Source organism: Aythya marila (assembly GCF_965140915.1).
Source record: "Aythya marila genome assembly, chromosome: 2".
In the NCBI taxonomy this organism is placed as follows: Eukaryota; Metazoa; Chordata; class Aves; order Anseriformes; family Anatidae; genus Aythya; species Aythya marila.
Window position 1 is genome coordinate 37802751 of NC_139043.1, and position 22132 is coordinate 37824882.

At 36.7% G+C, this 22132-nt stretch overlaps 1 protein-coding gene across 5 annotated transcripts in view; it reads right to left on the minus strand.

Moving 5' to 3' along the window:
* The window catches only part of TBC1D5 (TBC1 domain family member 5), a 318698-nt gene that overhangs the window by 24199 nt on the left and 272367 nt on the right, over nt 1-22132 (minus strand). For all 5 annotated transcript variants that reach the window (XM_082754395.1, XM_082754394.1, XM_082754396.1 and 2 more), the window contains 2 exons: nt 20965-21128; nt 2553-2652 (listed from right to left, as the gene is read on the minus strand). In XM_082754395.1, coding sequence (XP_082610521.1) covers nt 2553-2652; nt 20965-21128 — 264 coding nt within the window. The remainder of the gene's footprint in view (nt 1-2552; nt 2653-20964; nt 21129-22132) is intronic.

The window sequence follows — 22132 nt, forward strand, 5'->3', positions numbered from 1 at the left end:
GAAAAAAAGTCAAATAACAACAAATGAATTTTAACATAATCAAATACAAGGAACACATATGGAAATAAACATTTTCTAACTATGCCAACAGGATAAAATACTGTGCTTAGAAAGCTGTGATTCACAAAATTTTAAAGGTCATAGTGGATTATCACCTCAACCTACCACTGTCTCAAAGTGCACTAATGTGATGCTGCACTAAATATGTTTAAAAAGAGGAATATTATGTAAAAGTAGACAGATGACCTTCCCTTTGTTAAATGACCACTTTGCTGAGCCTACTGCTAGTACAGGTTATTGTGATCTGATTAATACACTACAAAAAACATGTGGAAACCCTGAAAAATTGAAAGGAAGACCACAAAGATGACCTGGTGTAAAAAGCAACCCAAAGTAAATACACTGTTGAGAGATTATTTGATCACTTTATATAGCTAAGATACATGAGGATTTTCAATCTTGCTATCAAGAAAGCTGCAAGAGCCAAAGGCTGGGTCATGAAATCAGAAAAACTCAGCCTTACAGGAAGAAATAACATCCTTAAGTGTCCCAAAGATTACAAGAGGAGCAATATAATTCATTATTATCTGTTCTGTTGTCTCAGAAATGAAGTCATTTTCATGGGTAAGAGATACCTGAAGGAGTACCGGACTAGTTGCAACATCAGCCCTTGCTAACCTTTCCTCTGACCCAGAAATGACCACGTATTTTCTGAGTTTTATTTTGCTGCCATTCCCTCAAGCCCCGAGAAGTGATGGATACAGGAGATAATCCTCAGCGGGTGCTCTCTGGTGCTACAGAGAATCCATTTTCTTGGGCAGTCTGATGGCACATGCTGCTCAGATCACCAGGATGAATGTGACTGACAGATTTCAGGTCATACGGGCTAATACCATGGTGGTTCTATTTCTGCCTTCTCATGGGTCATCTGACAGCTCATCTGGAGACACCTAAACTCTTCAGTTTGCTATGAAAGCAAGAACTGGGAATGTTGGTGCCATCTCAGCACCACAACATTACTCTCATCCTAAATCCAAGTCACACACCATACCAGCTACTAGGAGGAAAGTTAACTCTATCCTAGCTAAAATCAGGACACATGCATAACTGTTAATCTTTACAGGATTTAAATGCATTAGTCTAACCCAAGTTTATAAAGTTAAGAGCCCACGGTGTTGACAAGATGTGCAGGAATACTGTGAAGAAGTTCAGGGAGTGAACTAGGAGAAACTAGGCTGGAGGGCTCTGGAAGCAGTGCTGGTACACCCAGTGCACACCCACAGCCAGAGGTGCACAGGAGGTTGTTTGTCCTGTCCTTCATGGGTAGTAAACAGCTCCATGCTGCTTTTGGGAGAATACTGGCCCCAAAAGTAGGCCAAGAAAGAAACTTTAACTTTTTTTCTTGATACACTGTTCTTTCCCTCATTATTTCAGTAGCAAATAATGCCTTGAGCTTGCCTCCAGTCTCATCACTGCCCAGATGCCCTCACAGAAGCAATACACTACACCAGAATAAACCTGTTGGGCTTAGAGGTTTACACTTGGCTTTTGAAGGCTGTGATTCCAAACTTCAAATAATACAGTATTTATAGCTTTTCCTAGGATCGTAACAGTGGCTACTAAAATTATACAGACACTCACATAAAAGAAAATGAAAATACAAGTACAACGTGGCTTTCACATCTGATATTTTTGATCTGGTAAATTTAGGTGTCATATATTTAGTTCTACCCACTGAAACACTCAACTTCAAATTATTTTGCTTGGACTGTGATGTTGTAGGCTATAAACAAATCTTAAAATTATTGCAGTCGTGCCTTGATTTCTTAACAACAGTGCTTTCTGCACATAACTAAATATAGTAACTTTTGGACTTTGGTTCAACACAGTTTAAAAATGCTGCTTTTATCAAAGCCTAGCTAAGTATATTTATAACTGAATTGACTGAAGCTTTTTGTTTACTTTCTCTGATTTGTCTTGGCAACATATAAATCAAATTACAGATTAGCATCTTTGTTGATTATTTTCCTAATAGAACTCCTACCTTAATATATTTCTCCTGGTCTAAGCAAAATACTACAAAGTAGTCTGCCTACAGTAGCACATTTTTACATAAAGAAGGTGATCGGCATAGACCATGCAGGTGTTAGATTTAATGAAAGTATATGAATTTTATACAGCTATCACTACATGCACCAAGTATCATTCTGGGACTACTGAACTGCAAACGGGCTTACAAAATGAGCTGTGAGTTCTAGCAAGCCTCTTACAAGAAAATAAATCTTAAGAACAAAGACCATCTGTGCTAAAACGCCTCTAATTTTTTCTTAGCATCATCAGTGGCTAACACACTCTCAAATTTAAAGGTATGACAGAATGAAGGTACCATGGTTGGCAGAATCTGATAGAACAACTGGGTACATTAATTTAATTTTCGTTATGACTTCTAAAATAATATGCACTGTACTACATAAATATTATTTCAGTTGTAATACAAACATCAGAAGAGCCTTCGCAAAGATTAGCAGGCTAATAGAGGATACTGCACTTACCAAGGTGTGTGTTCATCATCTTCGCACAATATTTGCACATGGCTTCCAAGTCATTTAGCTGTCCTTGTAGAAATGAAATTTGGGCCTCCAATTCCTCTTCCTACAAATAAAACATTATTAGCATTTTTAAACAAACAAACACCTTTTTATGATATACAGTAAGATTGGTAATCTAACCCTTGACATGTTTAGATGTCTTCAAATTCTTTGTTTCTTCAGCAAATTTTGGAAATAAAAAGAATTACCTCCAGATGTATTTATTAAAAGACTTAATAATTTAAAAGTCTTGTTATTTCATGGAAATAGGGTTTGGTCTTAAAGTTTAAATCTTTTTAACACTACCCTTTTTCTCATTTAAAGAATCTAAGAAAAAACTGCTTACGTTCTCCTACGTTATCCATGAAAGGTTAAGAGTTCTTATTTCTTTTCCAGAAAAACAGTACAACAGCAACAGTTGAAAAAAAATATCAAGGAGAAAAATACACACTTCTGGCAGAGTAATTTTAACAGCAATCCTTTTGACAGCTCAGAAAAATTCCTTTTTCTTTTAAGGTGTACATTTCATGAGATCTAATGCCACACTTCTAGGGTGCACTACTATTATAAATTTTGGCATATTTATTTGAGTCACACATCATGCTCTACCTGTTTTAAAAACCTGCACTTCTATGCCAAGGCAATTGCAATTACACAAAACTTCTTATACATTGTTTAGGTGAAAACTATTTGCAGCTCACATACTGTAAAACAGTTACTTTGAATTATCAATTTGTTTAATAAGGATACATCAAGAGTAATTTAAAATACAAATTTTAAAAACAGATTCTTGATTTTAAGGCCTCACTTTAAGCTACAAGAGCTGTATATGCAATGGAAACTACCTCTCTTTTAATGCCTTTGTTTGCTATTTACAATTGCATCCAGTCTTGACTTAATGACCATATGGCAGAGAAAGTCATCACTTTTTAAGAAAAAAACCTTTTTAAGAAAAAAGCTTAAACACAGAGTATCAAGCAATTTTGTTTTGTTTAATTTAAGAATGCAATTGAATTCAGAAATATAAAGGCAAAGCAGCATTTCAGCATGCTCTTTTTCTTAGGACTTTCAGTCTTATCATACCCTTGTTTGATGGGGATTGCTGAACATAAGTGTGAATTACATTTCAAATGAAAAAATTCCCAAACTGATCAGCCTGAATCAATCTTGATTTAAACATACAAGTGATCTTAATCTTTATCACAAACTGAGACACAGAGGCAAGAAAAGGAAACTTAGCAGTAATACAGCATATATCCAAACGCAATTGAAAAAAACAGTAGCATTTTGCAAGATCCAGTAATATCACTTTCTCCTTATGCACTTTTTCCTCATGCCTATAGCCTGCTAAATATAAAAGAAATATTATTTTTCTTTATTATTTCTCTGTGTTAATAAACCCTCATACTCTTGTCAATTTAAGCCTCAAAGGGACTGATTTGATATTGGCAATTTCTGGGTTCTGAAAGACTAACCTCATTTAAAGGCTGCAGTTCTGTCACAGCCCATACAAGCTCTTCAAGCAATGTCCCTGCAGAAGACCTTTTCCTACTACATATAGAAATCTAACAATTGGAAGAAATAATCTACCATAATTTTTAAATTGCCAGTTCACTACAAATCTAGCTATAATACGGAGAAAGGAAACAGTGTTTGAGTATTTTCCTATTAAAAAATCTATTTGCTAAAAACACTAGTCAGTAATGGAAAACCACTATCTCCTACACCTGAATAAAAAAAAATAATTTCACATAATTTAAATTTTCATGTTTCCCACACTGTTTTTTCTTATTCATGGATCACAACAGCAGTAAATTGATTTTTAAATGTTTCTGGACAGCTCAATCCACTTGAGCAGATTACAAAACTAACCTTTTCAACTGTACAAGAGTACCCCTTCCTTTGGCATGGGAGACTGGTGCTGAGTACACCACTCCTTCAGCTCATTTGGAATCCAGCATGGGCTGCAGAAGCTTTCAGCATACCCAGTGCTTACAAAGGAAGGCACTGTGGCCAGGAACTCACAGACAGTGCAAGAGGTTTCTTGCCAAGTGGGAAATCTTGCAAAAGGCTGAGTGAATGCACTTTGAGCTTCTTATTTATCTGGCACCCTCAGGAAAGGCACCAAGGAGTGCTGCCAGCAGGATGAGCAAATAAGCAAGGCTGTTAACTTGGCATTTGACACACAAGAGACCCAGATGTACTGTTTGCATAAGAAGACAACACCCAAATGGTGGTGACATGCGACACGACATAACTCCTGCCCTTGCTGGGCTCGTCACCTGCAGTGCTGTGCCAACCTCTGTGCATATGGAGCCCTGTTTGCTGTGTTTGAGTAGCTGCAGTAGGTGAGGAGCAGCTAGTGCATTTTGCTGCACTGGGAATGACAAAGAGGAGACTGACAAGATCTTTCAAGGTGCGAAAGTTTATGCCACTGGCAGGGAAGGTGCAACTGAGGCTTGACGGAATGGGAAAAAGACATGCACTCCTAAGGGAATGGAAACTGGAGGCTTGTGACTTCTGGCAGCAGGGAGGCTGGCCAATGGTGCAGAGCCCAGGCAGCAGATGAGATGAACAAGCTCCCTCAGAGGGACAGGACTGGACACCATATCAGAGAGCCTCCAAGACAAAGTAATCGGTGGCAGTGAGTGGTTGGTGACTTTCTTTGGGTATGCCAGCCAGACCCATTGCCTAGGAGGGCTTGTTGCTTGCCTGGACTGTCAATTTGTGGTGTTGCATTAAGACTATTTGGGGTAACACAATGTTCTAATTTCTTTCTGCTTTTTCATGCAGACACCAATTAGGCAGTGATATGAAACCATTTTACCTCAAAAGCGACTGTAGGGCTCTTGGGCAAGGGTGAATGGGACAAGAATCCATTTATCTTTTCTCTTTAATCCTGTGGCAAAAGGGAAAAGCCTGGCTAGCAGGAGGTATATCCAACAGACCACACATATGGCTATATATTTGCTGGCACTAGCAGGGCTTCACCTACTTCAATTGTGACACCTCATTTGATGAGGAAGGACAATTTATAAAGAGAATAGAGGCACCTGGCAAAGACAGGGAAGAACATCTTTGTTAACAGGCTTGCTAATCTAGTGCAAAAGACTAAAAGTTTAATTTGCCATAGAACAGGGACCTAATCCAGAAATACATGAAGAAGCAGCACTTATGGAGAAGGTATTCAGAAGGCCCACTTGGCTGAGCAAGGAGTTTCTTAATGAACTAAAATGATAAAAGCATATATTGAAATGGAAATTGTGGAAATGGAAAGCCCATGTGTGGAAACAATGACAGGAAACAAAGGACAAGCACACAAGATTTGCTTGGACACAGGAACAACACTAGGAAGGACAAAGTCCAGCTGGAGCTACAATTAATGTGGGACATTAAAGGGTCACAAGAAGGAATTTTACAAGTATGGTAGCAGCAAAAGGAGGTTCAAAGAAGATGTCCATCTATTACTTATTAGGGGAGATAACAAAATGCCAGATGATATGGAAGAGTCTGCAGCAATACCATTTTTGCCTATAGCTTTTTAGGCCAAGTCTGCTGCTAGACCTCTGCATGTTCAGCTTGGGAAGGTATGGCTATGAGTGGGAGAGCAATAATTTGATGAATACACAAAGAAGCCAAATGTGTTCACATATATGGAATCAAATGAGATACATACATGGGTGCTGAAAGAGCTGATGATGTGATTGTAACACAACTTGCTATCATCCATGAAGAATCATTGCTACTACAGGACAACCTTGATGACTGAAGAAAGGTTAATTTTACATTCATATTAAAGAAAAGTGCGAAGGAGGATCTAAGAAACTGCCTCACCTTAGTCCTGGAATTCATGGAGCATGTCCTCTTGGAAACAATTTCCAACACGCAAAGGACAAGAGAATAATCAAGAGAAGTCAACAAGGATTTACCAAGTGCAAATCACACTTGACCTGCTATGATGAAATGACTGGTCATGCGGATGAAGGGAGAGAAGTGGATGCAATACACTTTGACTTTATTTAGGCTTTTAACACATTTCCAAAAGTTTAATCATTTACAACACGAGGAAGAATGGACTGGACAAAAGCATTGTAGATGGGCTGAAAATTGGTCAGCCCCCACCGAAGCTCAAATGGTTAAGTCAATGGCATTACATCCAGTTAGCGGTTGGAAATGAGCACAGTAACTCATGGACTGCTACAGAGATACTGATTAGTATCTTCAGCAACAGCTCATGAGGGGGCACAATGCACACTCAGTAGATTTTCAGGTGATGCAAAACGGGGAGGTGTCAGAACTGCAATTCAGAAAGACCATGAGACACTGGAGGCCTAAGCAAAAGAAACATTTCTGAGGTTTCTGTTTAAGAAACTTAAAGAAGTGCAAAATTCTGCAACTGAGAAGAAAAAGCAATGCAGCAGTATAGACAGGAAAGGAACTAGCTATGTTTCAGGCCTGTTGAAAAGGCTACGTAGGCTACAGTGGCTGCTGGGTTGAATGTGAACTAACAAAGCACTACCCTCACAAGCAGTGCAAATAGTGCTCTGGGCTGCCTAAGGAGGAATGTGTGGTCAGCAGATACAGGAAAGTCACTATCCACCTCTATTCAGTGCTCTTGAGGCCTTGCCTTGAGTAATACTTTAGGCCATCAGCTCAAGGACGCTGGAGAAACTGGAGTAGGTCCAATGCAGGGCTACTGTGGTGGTTACAGGTCTGAAGGACAGGCTGAGGGAGCTGGGCTTACTACGGCAAACAGGAGGTTAAGGGGATTACTGGGAGCCTGCAACTACAAGGAGTTACAACGATGATGTAATCAAATTCTCAGCAGTGGCAGAAGACACAGAAGGCCAAAAATTGTCTCTTGGAAGGTTCAAATCGGTCATTAGGAAAATGTTTTTCTTTAGGAGAGTGGTGCAGCAATGGAAGAGGTTACTCACAGAAGTGGTAGAGTTCCTATTCAAAGCCACTGACCTGATCCAATATTAGTGATTGTCCTGCTCCAATTAGCAGTTTGAGCAGAAGACAATTCTAATAAACATTTCTACATCTAACCTGCTTACAGGATCTTTCTAAAATTGTTCTGCAAATTATGAATGTTTTACAGCTTTGTAAAGGTAAGCAGCAAAACCAAAAAGCCCCTCAGAAAAAAAGACATTTTTTTCAATATTCTAAAATCAAATTCTTTAGAAATAGTAAATGAAACAACTGATTTATAACTGGTATTTTGCAGATGCTGTCTATTCCTGTCCAGACAGTATTCCCTGATCCATTCTGTAAACACCAACTTTAGTGCTTCACTGTGCTGGAACAGTGAGTTCCCTGGATACCATTTTTATTTTGTAGCATTGATGATTTGATCCCTCTTATGCATGAGCAGAGACTTACAAACTCTTTGAACTGACCAAATATAAGTTAAAAGAAAACCATTATGATCCTTCCTTCCTTGAGAAACCGACCTTCCAGCTGAATGGACAGATGCAGTACCACAAAGACGTGAGCAGTGATTCAGACGTATTCTGCCATAGTTCTCAAAGGTTAACCGGCTGACCACAAAATAAAAACCAATCAATCATCTAAATAACTAATCAAAACAAAAAATCATCGCCAAATTATTGAGCAACATGTCCTAATAAACTCACAATTTTCTAATATTGCAAGCTGTATTATAAGGAAGAAAACCAAATCAAGCAGCAAATCAAACAAAAGAATCACTGCGTGAGACGTGCAAGACCAAGTTATGCACATTTAATGATGTTATTTTTCAGTAAAACATCTTAACTATATTTTCTGAAAATTTAGTCCCAGGGTCCTCAAAAAACTTTTTCACATCTTCAACATTCCTGATGATTTAGAGCCTTACAGATGATCCATAACAAATTAAATGTGAGAATGAAAAGCAACTAGGTTATTTGTGATGTGACATTGATTTATATCTCACTAACAAAATAAGGTAGGCTAGTATTTATGTTTCTAGTCAAAGCAAGAATCTATTCGACTACCTCCGTATCCACATCTCCAACTATTTTCATTGTTGTGGTAAGACTGAATCTGAAAAAAAAAAGTGATTTACGTATATGATTCTCATACTTTTCTTTCTTCTTATCTGTATCCAGAACTTTGATTACATTGTTATACCTCCTTTTCTTTTTGCCATGAAGACTGATTCTTTTATGATTAATGATTTGCCATATCTTTGCTATTTTTTTTTTGAAATATATGTATTTCTGGTGCCTATACAGTTCTGGTGCTCTCCATTTGTCCAAAGCTCACTCTTCCCTTTTTATTACCTTTTCTATCATCTATCTTCTCACCTTTACAAAGACAGCTCAGGAAATAAATTTTTTATACCCTTCCTTCTCTCCCGAGTTAAGTAGACTCATAATGAGATCAGTGATGGTTCTACCATACCCTGTTTTTCATCAAATTTTACTGTTTCAGAAAAACAGCTATGACTAACTAAAAGTGGTCAGCACCTTCAAGAACAGATTACAGCAAGTTTTACAGTTTCGACATTGTAATCCTACCCTTTTACAGCTCATCACTTTACAAGCTGCAATAATCTTTCCAAAAATGATTAAGGCCACTGGAATTTAGCATTCTACACAAGCCAAGGTCTTGTAGTTTTGGCAGAAGCCATTCTTCCTCAACCTTGTTTTTATCAGTTTAAGCAAGTTTCTCCCAATACATGATGGGAGAACAGACACAGAACTAGAGGGGCTGGAAAACAGGGAATACAGATATAGGAAATCAGGTCTGCAATGCCTTTCTTCCATACTAACATTAAATTTTCAGTATTACCGGTCAGGAAGTGAAAGAAAAATTGAATTTTTGTCTGTTTTACTCCAGAAACTCCAGGAAAAGGAAACCCTCAGTTATCAATGGCTTACAATGATGTATATCTCAATACTTCATTTGTGAACACTCAGAATGGCAAAATTCCTTTCATCTCAGAGATGAATGGCTCTGAAAGTTGATCAGCTTGGCAGTACTACCAAGTGGCAAGTGCAGCAGAAAAGAAACTACCTTCAAGACTATTTAAAGGTATGTAAGGTGCTTAAGCAAAAATGTGATTAAAAATACACTGCAAAAAGTGACAGAATTGTGTTGGAACAAAGGCCTAGTTTTACTAGTTTCTTGTTTGATGGTGGTCAAAGATGGGTAGCATCACGTGTAATGAAAACAGTACATAATAATACAAGCATGTAGTGGTATTGGCCAGAATACTCTCCCAGAGGATGCAAAGATTTGAGAATCAGAGATTTCTTGAACTAGAAATGGGTTTTGTTGTTGTTTTCTTTTCTTATTAGTTAATAGCCCTTGGATATTTCCTGTATTAATTTGCCCTGTTATATTTTCAACTCCTTCAGTATACATAGTAAGAGCCATAAAAAATCATCCCCTGACCTCTTGGAAAGTTTGAAGGGCAAATTTTAAAATAATTCTCATGAGGTTTTGAATCATTTAGAGGAAAACAATGGCAAAAAAAATACATTGATACAAGGAAATTCTAAAGCCAAAGACTTGCTTAGAGACTTACAAGTGCTTATTCACAAAATATATACAAGTTGTACAGCCTTAGGATATCAGTAACGTTTTACATGTTAAACAAGATTCAGATGCATGGAATCTCATTTATTTTTATGCAAATTTCCCTACAGAAAAAAGTAGTGGTTATTGTTTCCATTTTGTGAGGATTTATTTCATTTTAATTTTTTGAATCTAACAATTAAATGCAACTAAATACAAGATTTAACTTCTTAATCTTGAACCCCTGACAGATGAATGTTGGTTGACACCCACAGATATTTTTTTTTATGATCCATGCCAGCCACAGAATACTCTACAGCATATGCTGACATTTAAACCAGAAACTACTGTTTTTGAACAATAAATGACATTAAAGAACATTTAATTTATTAATTTAACTTATTTATTATTTAATTGTATCAATCCCAGGCCCTCATCAAGACCAAGACCTCACTCTCCTTGGCGCCATAAAAACAGAAAGGAAAAAAAAAACTTACTCTAAAGGATTTAACAGTGCAAGCCAAGAGACAACAGATGGCTACAGACACACATATGGGGAGGACATGGAAACAATATGGCAATATTAGTCAGTCTTACAGACATGGCTTCAGCATGTTAGCAACCAAACTGTTGCCAATGGAAAGGAAGAATTTTTAGTAGACTTTTGAAGAGGCATTTCGCTTTGCAGATGTCTAGAGAAAGCTTCTTCTGTGTGGAAGTAGCTATGAAATGATTAGATGTGAGCACAATTGCTTTTGCTTGATGAAATTCACCAAGGATGTCACAGATGTATATTGTCAGTGCATGTTGTCACTTTTACTTTGAGAATTTTGTTACTTCTGAATTGTGTGGGAGAACACAAAGGACTTCAGATACTGCTTTCAGGTATTAATTCCTGCGGAAGTAGAGGTTATATACTAATTTCCTGTGATGAACCATTACCTCTCTATTTTTGTCTGTTTCCGTATGAGTTGAAGTAACCCCATTATTAATATATATCCAAATACACCTTACTTAAGTATTTTTCACATCTTTACTACTGCTATTTTTCATTATTTTGAGTACATTTTCAACAACATTCAACATTTTAAGCACAATATTCTCAGATAAATCGTATATATTTTATTTCTATGTACTGCATTCATGGTGAACTTGAATTATGTTCTTATTTTACACTGTTTTAACTCATTCCAGACTGCATAACACCAGGATGGTAAAGTGTAGTTTAATCATAGAATGGCTTGGGTTGGAAGGGACCTTAAAGATCACCTAGTTCCAACCCACCTGCCATGGGCAGGGATGCCACCCACTAGATCACATTGGCCAAAGCCCCATCCAGCCTGGCCTTGAACACCTCCGTGGAGGTGTTCATTCACAGCTTCTCTGGGCAACCTGTTCCAGTGCCTTAACTGCTTTACAGTGAAGGATTTCTTCCTAATGTCTAATCTAAATCTTTCCTCTTTTAGTTTAAGAACATTCCCCCTTGTCCTAGCATTTTCTATCCAATTAAAGAGTCCCTCTCCACCCTTTTTATAAGACCCTTTTAAGTACTGCAATGGGGTCTCCCTGGAGCCTTCTCTTCTCCAGGCTGAACATCCCCTGCTTTCTCAGCCCTTCTACACAGGAGAGGTGCTCCAGCCCTCTGATCATCTTCATGGTCCTCCTCTGGACCCACTCTAACAGACCCACATCTTTCTTGTGCTGGGGACCCCAGACCTGGATGCAGTGCTGCAGGTGGGGGGCTCATGAGGGCAGAGCAGAGGGCCACGGTCACCTCCCTTGACCCGCTGGCCATGCCTCTTGATGCAGCCCAGGACACAATTGGCCATCCGGGCTGCAAGCGCACACTGCTGGCTCATGTCAAGCCTTTTGTCCACCAGAACCCTCAAGTCCTTCTCTGCAGGGCTGCTCTCTATGTGATCTTCTCCTAGTCTGGGACTGCCCTGACCCAGGTGCAGTTTTGTTATATTGCACTTGGTCTTGTTGAACCTCATTAGGTTCATGTGGGCCCACTTCTCCAGCCTGTCCAGGTCATGGTTAAGTGGGAATGTTTCCTTCTTTCCCCTTTTTTCTTCTTTCTTAATTTCACTACTGCTAGTAGACTTAGGTGCTGAGAATAATAAATAGCACTGCACATTTGCAGATAGTTATATACTTATTTTAATGCATTCCTTAAAGCACAAACAAATTCTCCGTTAGATTAATGAAGGAAGTGGTGGTGCAGTTATCCACATTAAAGGAGGTTAAGGAAAATACAAAATGAATGAAAGCATACCTTTCCCCCCCTTTTTCGTCTGCCTTGATCATTACTTTGACTTGTTGCTTTCCAACACAGAAACTTTGTTCTCTGGCAGTACTGTATGTCTCCAAATTCATCAAGGGTCATAAGAGCAAGCACGAGTGAATTGGGTAAAAAGTAATCCTAGAATTCTATATCAAAACATAGTGCCGTCAAAGATGAAACACTTCAGGGCATGATGCATCCTCTTCTGCTCAAAAAAGTAAGTTCAGGAGCAGAATTGCTTAGTTTAGAACCTGAAACCAAACTGTCACTTCATAGTCCTTAGTGATGATATCTCAGTGACGACATATGTCAGAAGGTGGTGAGGAAATGTGACTGAGAAAAATAAGAAACTGAAATGAAGGACATAAGAAAGGTCACTAAAATATTCAGTGTGACTGCTAGGAGCTAATTTAAATCAGGTTATGTACCAATGCTGCAAAACAATATCAGATTATTTTGTTCAGAGTGCTCTGATTGAAAGTTAGTATCAAAAACAAGAAAGGAATTTTATAATACAGATAGAGATGTTCAACTAGGATGAGATAAAGATAGATTTCCCAATAAATTGAAATCAAAAAGGCATCCACCTGAAAAGGCATATGTTTTTGGGCAGTAGTCCTATCCTGACTTTTCTGTATGTGCTTTCACTAACAACACAGAAAGGCATGGCATCATACAATGCTCCCCCAAGCTTTGTGCATGTAAACAGAAACAACTAATTATCGGTAAATGATTAAATGATAAATAAATGTAACAATAAGTAAATGAATAGATCAGCCTTTCTGTTCTTCAAAAAGAAACATAAAACAGAGAAAAAACAATCAACCAACCAACCAAAAAAAACCAAACCCTGAAAGCAATGCAACTTTGATTCAGCATAGTCAGGAACTCTTTCTTCCAACAAGTTTCTAACAGCAGAATTATCATTGCCCAAGGAGACTCACAGTTCTCAAATGGAAGAAAAAATACATATTTCTTACTGTCCTTAAAATTGAAGATGTGTGAAATATATATATATGTATTTTAACGCGTTATGTATCTGTAGCTTTATGAAAAAGAGGATCAATTTGGAATATATTAACACGGAGCAGACCAGTCAACAGCTCATATTGGGACAGCATGATAAAAATATTAAATTATAATCTCCACCAAAATGATTAGTGACTGAAGGAAAATATGTATTTAATTGTTGATTTATAACTATTTCTTTATATGATTTATTTTATTTTAAAACAAAGCTAAAATATCTACATATAGTGACATTTGGAAAAAAAAAGCAGAAGATGTAGTCCCAGAGGATCTCTTATGCCCTCTGACAGATCTACTTAATTTCAATTAAAATCCCAAAACTAGCTGAAACTTTGGCTCACAGCTTCTAACCACCAGGCCCTGCTGTTGAATTTCCATCTTAAGCAATTCAAAGCCTATTTGCCAGGATCACTCTGTTGGAGTCAGCTTAGTGTGCCATGTTTCACCTTACCTGGAGATGTTAGTGGCAAAGGACCACTGGCTTGGATGTTTCCCAAAGCAGCTTCCAATGGTGAGTGTCTTACTGAAGCAGCTTCCATGTGCACCAGCCTCACTGTTGCAGAGCTGGAAACCAGCACATGCATTGCTGGTGTATGAGCAGGACTTGTATTAATCTAACCTGGGCATATTTTCCTCTCTAAAATATGCTACTCCTATACTCAGATATCCTCTCCTTACCAAGAAGGTGGAGGAAATTGAACATATGTAACAGTGAAAGCTCTTAGGGACAAAGAAAGGGAGGATGGAAAGAAAACTCTTTTTCAAGCAAATGTAAAACTTGAGGGACTTGTGACTACTGGCACAGCCCTGTGGGACTGCAGAGAGACAGTTTAAGAACAAGACCCATAAAATGATGGAAGATCTATGGAATATAACAAAACTCGCATAACCGATTGTAGATGGGTGGGCACTGAACAACTAAGAAAATCTGTAGTACTTCACTTGATAAGTGAATAGGTAATAAAGCAGGAAGAGCTGTAAGGAAATAGAAATTATCCCTTTGAACAGAAATACTGATGAAAGGTTTCTGTCAGTGCTGCTGTGATGTTGTTTATAATCATATTGCAGTATTTCTGCATAAATAATAAAACTGAGATATTAATTTAAATGGCAATGATTGTAAGCATTTTGGAAATGTCTATAAATAAACACATAAGCAAATGAGAACTTCATTTCCTCCATTATCGGTTGGTATCACAGCTGGCTGGCTTTCTGCCTATCTGGCCTTTAAGACTGCATAGGCCCACTACGGCAAACGTTAGAGAAATGTGAACAGACGGAAAAAAAGCAAAACATTTTCTGAATTTAGAGCTCTCTGAAACTATGGAATGATGAATAAACAGATATTGTGCAATGAATAAAATTCATATTCCATGTTTCAATATTAGGTTACTGAAGTTTTTGGTTGAATGAAATAGTCGATTAAGTAGGATATACATACATAATTATGCTTCTTAGTTTTGCTTTCTGAATAAGTATTTTGATATACACACAGTTTAACAAACACACAATCCTTTATGAAGGATTTACAGTATACCTTTTGTACAACTCATCATCAGTTAAAATTCTTTTAGGCATCAGATGCAAAGAAGTCTTACTAAAGCCTTCTCTATTAGGCTGGATGTATTTGACCTTTGATGTGACTCCTATCATGATTCAGGATACAGGCCAGATTAGGATATTATTATTTAGGGCTTTTAGAACTCTGAGTTTAAGGAAGGTAAATCTTAAGTATAGTGATTGTGCAGTGACAATAAAAAGAAGCCAGTATAAACATTTATACCACGTTAAAAGAACAGAAGTACCAGTTCTGTTCTTTATAGGAAAAGATTTAATTTAACCAAACAGACAAAACAAGAATCAAGCTATTCTATATTTAAATGCATACCTACAATTCATTTCACAATTCATTTCCAGTCAAAAAAAGCCCAAACAACTAAAACGATAGTTTGATTTAGAGGGATGCTGATGCTTTTGTTCAGAGTTCAGTACAGAGTTCAGTACAGATCTCAGAGATCTTCACAGAACTGGACAGTAGTTTTGTGCTGTCATCTTAAAAGAGCAGATGAAGGGAAGAGATTTCCATTTAAAGGGAGTAAAAGGGCAGCTCAAACCACCAGTATAGATCCTCAGATGCGCTTCCCTCTGTCACTGCGATGATGAAACATTAACTTCATGATTAGTGGATGGAAAGAGCAGGCACAGAGCAAATTCTTGTACCTGCAGTGCTGCTGGTAACATGATTGCTGAGGAGTGAATGTACATGTTTCTTGGTTCCTACGTCACTTTAATCCTTCTTTAGATGTTGTTTATAGTCTAAGTTATTCAAGATTTTGGTATTTTTCAAAATTTCCTTGACAGTTATACAGGGCTGTCCAATAATTTAAAAAGCTCTTACTGCCTTCTTTCCAATTATATAATTGTAATTTGCTTCTATGCAGAAGTTACTGGTAACTCTAATTCAGCTGCACGTATCTGAATCTCTGGTACCAGAGAAAGACAACAGTTTACACTGACATTTAAAAAATCTTCCAAATGGCCCTGCAGATCTGTTCTGTATACATACTTATTGCTCACAATATGACAAAAAAGCACTGCTGAGCCACTTGGATTTTTATTCATCTCTCTCTCTCTCTCTCTCTTTTTTTTTTTTTTTTCCTAAGCAATTAACTTTCTGCTTTTATCACAGTACAGTTTCTTTTCCCTGAAATGAATCACTCCAAAAAAGATACGGAGCATTAGAATTCAAAGCTGCCACTCATGCATACAGCTGTCTTTTTCCTAAATTATATGAAACTTGCAAGTTATTTCTAATGAAAAACTTTAAAAGGCAGCTTATTTTCCCTTGCATTGTTTTCAGCTCTTTTATTTGAGTCACAGCACGTTGTGGGTGCCTGAGGAAGGAAACTGAGAAAAGCATCATACTTCCAAAGTATCTCAGAGGTTTTTCTACGAACTGTGCTCACGTGACATGGCAGCACCTCAGGTTTACTATTCTTTTCACCCATCTCTAAAATTAGATGAACTTAAGTACTAAGTTATAATTTTAATGTGTCAGAATTGTTTTCTCACGTCAAAACAAAAGACAAAAAAAGCATGTGCCCTACAACATTAATTGAAGTAAAATGTTAAGGCATCGAAGTTCATTAAACCTAAGGCACTGAGAAACAATCATCATGCCTTTAACTTTAGGCCTGATACACACTGACCATGAAATTGGGTGTTGTACACACTTATGTGTTCAGAGCACACTTCATGATGTTTAACTAAAAAAAGACATCTCATCATAGCATTTGCATTTTTGAACAAATGTTCATCATGATTAAGTATGGACTAACAAATATTTTGCTTAAAGCCTTTTAAAGAGATTTAAAAAATAATAGTCAAGGAAAAGAGATATGGGAATACAAGATGTCTCCAAGGTGAGTACCATGCATCATACAAAAGGTATGCTCTTCTTCAAATGAAATTTTGCATGCACGAGTTTTTATGTGTGGTTCTCTAGCGTTTCTTTTATTATCCCTTTGATTTTCTTATCCTACCTCTACTTGAGTAAAACTGTCAAGCTTGCATGCTTAAACGAGGCTCCAAAATCAGTAAAGCAGATGCCTACTTAATTAAAAATGATGGCATCCATTAATTTTCTAATCTGTAGGTGTACTCATAACTAACTTCAAATCAGATAAACCTGAAATGTAAATCACAGGCAGTAACAGTTGTTTCTACCTGCTTGTGGGGACAATAGCATATGTTGTCAAATTTAATTTAATTAAAAAGTCTGTGCAATCAAAACCAGCATAATGGATGACACCTTGTTCAGGATTTTTTTTTTGCTAAAAACGAGGATTCTGTTTGACCACATTTGTAAACTGTTTTAGTAAAGAAAATAAACTTCTCCAGATTTTCCTTAAAAACGTGTCCTTCTTTGGAATTCTTTAATTAACACATTTTCCAAAGGTATCATTTGATTTTTGTTAACTTGAGACCTTTAATTTAGAAATTATTAAAATATACAGTTTATCTAAATGAAAATCTTCTTTTTGGTTAAAAATATCTCTATAAAACAGTTGCAGTTTTTGACTTGAAGTTCCCTCTCTGGCCCATCTCTATGGCTGAAAGCAATTTACAAAACTTTCTACCAGAAACCGAGACCAGCCAACCATATTTGACAAAAGCAAGGTCTAATCAGCTTTGCTGTTTGATGAAAAGAGACTGTCCGTGCTGTTTGCTGGAGTAGTGAATATAACATAATCACAAATAAATGGCCCACAAATGTACCCAGTCTCCCAACTCTGATGAAAGTGAGGGGGCAGCAAGCAGGCTATGAGTGGAAATTTTCTGGAGCTTTATTCCAGCTAGACTGACCCAGCCAGAAGATAATGGGCACTGAACTGTATTATAAATTACTATGTTCCTATTCTTATTTATGGTCAGGAGGCTCCAGAAATTGCAACCTATCAGAAAGCAGTAAGGAGGAAGAGAGGTATTTCACTGCTGAGCACAAAAAAAACCAAAACACACTTTCAAACACTTTTGGAGGGTCTCGCATTAGCACACAGCTTAATGCTTCTCAGTAATAATGTGAATAACATCAGGCTGCCATCGGTTGCCAAAATATGATCTGATATTGTGCATTCAGCCCTGAGGCTATATATTCACTTCCTTAACTAAATAAAGCTGGGGACATCTGTTTCTGTCAACAGCAGTAAAAATGTCATTCAATTGATCTTTGGATTTGAGAAGAAAAAAAAATCCAGAAGACTAAATATAACACAAATGTTAATATCTTATTAAGTCCTTAATAAGAGAAATGGAGACATCCTGTTCCTGGAGGCAATGAATCAAGTTAAGTATCATGATTATAACTCTTCCAAAGAAAGTCCAACTCGTTGGACAGACTTTAGGAAAGAAAGAATTTAGACAAGTCTCATTCCATTTTATCCTGTCACAAAATCACTGAATGGTTGAGGTTGGAAGGGACCTCTGGAGGTCAGCTGGTCTAACCCACACAGGGCCATCTGCTGCTGGTTGCACAGGACCATGTCGATGTAGCTTTTGAATATCTCCAATGAGGAAGACTTAACATCTCTGGGCAACCTGTTCCAGTGCTTGGTCACCCACGCAGTACTCCAGTCCCTTCATCACCTTTGTGGCCCTTTGTTGGACAACCTCCAGTGTGTCTATATTTCTCTTATATGGGGGAGTCCAGAACTGGACCTGTGATACAGGTGATGATGACATTCCCATTCATCCTTTGACAATGCCACAGGAATGTCCTCTGGTATGTCGGAATCACCTTTTTTAATTCCATGTTGAAGGACATATTTTTATGTATGCATTCCATTCCTACTTTTTCCTTGAGAAGGACATTAATTAGAATTACAAAGATGAAGGGGAAATGGATTCTCCTTCATCCATTACACACAGAATGACTGCTTTTAAAAGCATCTTTATAAAAAGTGATAGATGCATGGCCATGTTCCAACAAAAGTAATTTCCACAATGCTTAGTAATACAATCTCTATGATTACTAGAGACAAATGTAAAAATGTAAAACAGTTCAGTTTTTATAAATAGAATGAATTATTATTATTATTATTATTATTATTATTATTATTATTATTATTATTATTATTATTTTCCTTTATAAAACAGCTATAAAGGAAGCAATCATAAGACTGGAGAATTCTGCTGCAATTGTTTCTGGAGGTTAGGATGAACTCTTTGGGGTTTTCTTTAAATAGAACACTAGAGATCATGAAATTTACAGGAAAATAAAAACTACAACATAATCTTAAGGAATTAAAGTACAGACTTAAACAAAACTTCTCTTCTCAGAGCTGCTATAATTTATTTTTTTTTTCCTATATCAAAAGTCAGTCAGAAACAAACACAAGGAGACACAGATTTTGATAGCCTAAAACCTTTCCTAGCCATTCAGTCATTCAAAGCTACAATGTAAAGTTTATCACAGTTCAAACAATGTCTTTAAAAATCAATGCTCATCTTAGATTATCATGACCACCAAACTGTTGAAAATTATCATAAGGACTACAAATGTGTTCCAATTAGCACCTTTGTTCAAAATCCTTGATAAAGATTAATAAAAGTTCACTAATAAGGGAAATTATTAACCTGAAAATATATTGGTCATTAATAGACTCTAATTGACTCTGAGTGTTATCATGAAAAATTCTTCTATGTCTCCTATAAGAAAACTGAGGAGGAATTATTCTTAAACTCTACTTAAGTGCAAAAAAACCTAAGTCCTGCCTGGGATAAAAGTTGTAAACAAAATTTGGATTTAGATCTTGTTAAACTGAATAAAAGGAGAATTGTAATATTGGTATATTCATTTTTCTTCAACTCTTGAGGACAAGCAGAAAGATATTGAGTTGGTTTTAGCTTTAAATTCATTCTGATGTATCTTAAATGAATACAACCCAAAATTAAGGCTTCTTTTTAACTAACTACAATGCACAATTTTTCTTTAGGTATCAAAGAAGAATGCAGAACAAGAATTAAACCTTTTTTTTAGTGAATAAAAACTGAAAAAAAAGTTGTGCAAAGTTATGCATTTCATTAAAACATTGTAAGTATCAAATTGAAAATAAAATGTGACTATTAATAACGTTTCTGCTGCTTAAGGACAAAAATGATGAGATATTCAGATTAATTTTTGCACTGAATTTAGCTCTGCTTCTAAGATTTCTGAATACCTGAAGAATGCTGCACTATAGGAATATTGCTATTACAATTCATTTTTATTGAAATCAAAGGGAAGTTATATGAATATACATTGATAAAAATGGAAGAGAAAAAAAACTGCCTTCATCTCGCAAAAAATACAACTTTTTCAGTCTATGCTAGCTGGGTTCTGATCAGCAGAAAGCCAATGGGGAACGGTTATGTAAAATAAACAAGAATCCTCCTGCTCCAAGGCATATGAGATTTACTAAATTAGCGCTCCTAAAATATCACTGACTGGATGAGAATTTCTTTGGAACACACCTATGATTAATTCAACCTGCTTTTCTTGGATGAAAATATTCTGTTTAAATAAAAAATGTCTTGTGGCCAAAAGGAAGGTCAGGGCTGTGTGAGAAATAAAACTGTGACTACAGACTACAGATGCTACAGACACTGGGAAATCTCGTATGTATTAAAGAATTTCAGGGATAACAGATGGACATGTTTGGATCTGCTGAGCATTCACGCTCCCCACTGAACTGTTTATTAACTTCAGGGTTAAACCAAAAGTCTAACAAAGCAAAGTAACTTACAGGAGTTCTTTCCTCTTTCTCAGAGGAATGAGGCACTTTCACAGTTTCAGCTCAAGTAGGATTATGGGATGGAATCCATAATGGAGATGTTACTCAACAGAAACAGTTTAAATAGCTTATTTCTGCTTTTGCTGTTAATTTGAGCTGAGGGAAACATTTTCAAGTACAAGTGCTTAATGAATGAGAGAAATGATTGGCTCTAACAAGTAATGCAGTGTGACATTAAAATAGTTTAAAAAGTTAAAGAACTCACAGACTCTTTTCTGCTCATAGTCTTGCTTTGGGAACGAGAACGGGAGATTGTACTGAAAAATGAATCCTTTTTTGATGCAGACAAAGGTGGAGATCCTGTAAATTCACGTCCTCCAGGCAAGCTCTCTATGCTTGGAGATGAACTGATGTTTTTTGAAGTCTGGCCTGCAAAACAAGTGTAAAGTAAGAGGAGAATTAATCAGTATGTTGTTTCTTTTCCCTGTAAATACTTCCTTGTCTTAATTGATATTCACTGAGATCCATGGATAGCTCAACACAGAATGAAATGTTGAAGTGTGTTAGCATGCACTGAGATTGAAGAACTATTTTGACATACACAGAACTCGACTTTTGTATGAAAGAAAAATACAAATCTTAGTGCATATATAGGTATATATACACAAATGCACATTATATAGTATATATACATATATATATGCTATATAATATATATATATAAATACCCAGTATATACATCTATAGACTGAGAAGCTTCTCTCTGCTGCATAATGAACAAGAAGTGCATCTCATAATAAAAATAAATAAATCTCATGTCATCAACACTGCAAATGAAATCATTTTTTCCTCACCAAATGCGCTCTAAAACTTGACAAAACAAAATAAGAACATCAGATTCTAAGAATGGGTTTGACATTTAATATGTAGATGACAGTATCTAGACTTACAACAGGGAACAATAACTTGACTTAGAGACAGAATGTAAGTTCTCATGCCTCAAATTTTAAGGCCATCTTCACCTAACAGATTTTGATGAAATTGAAATATTTCATTACTACTAGTTCATGCATCTTTTCTAAAGAATCTAGTATTGTCTACTTTCATGGTGAGGTCACACCTGCCTGAGCTTTTTACCATGACACAGTATGTAATGAGACAGTCTTTGACAAGAACCGTTTCTTCCAGTTGAAGCCTGCAGAGGGTTTTGAAATATTTAACATAACTTTTTATTTGAACAGCTCCAGAAGAAAAAACAATATATATGTCAGTTTTCATTAACTTTCATTATGAAAATGTTGCATTAGGACAGATGCTAGTTTTCAAAAAAACCCACAACTTTCAATTATCTGAGGAAGTCAATCCAGCGTGACACAGCACAAGTACAGAATTTGCCATTCTGAAAACAAACAACAAAACCATATAAAACTCAG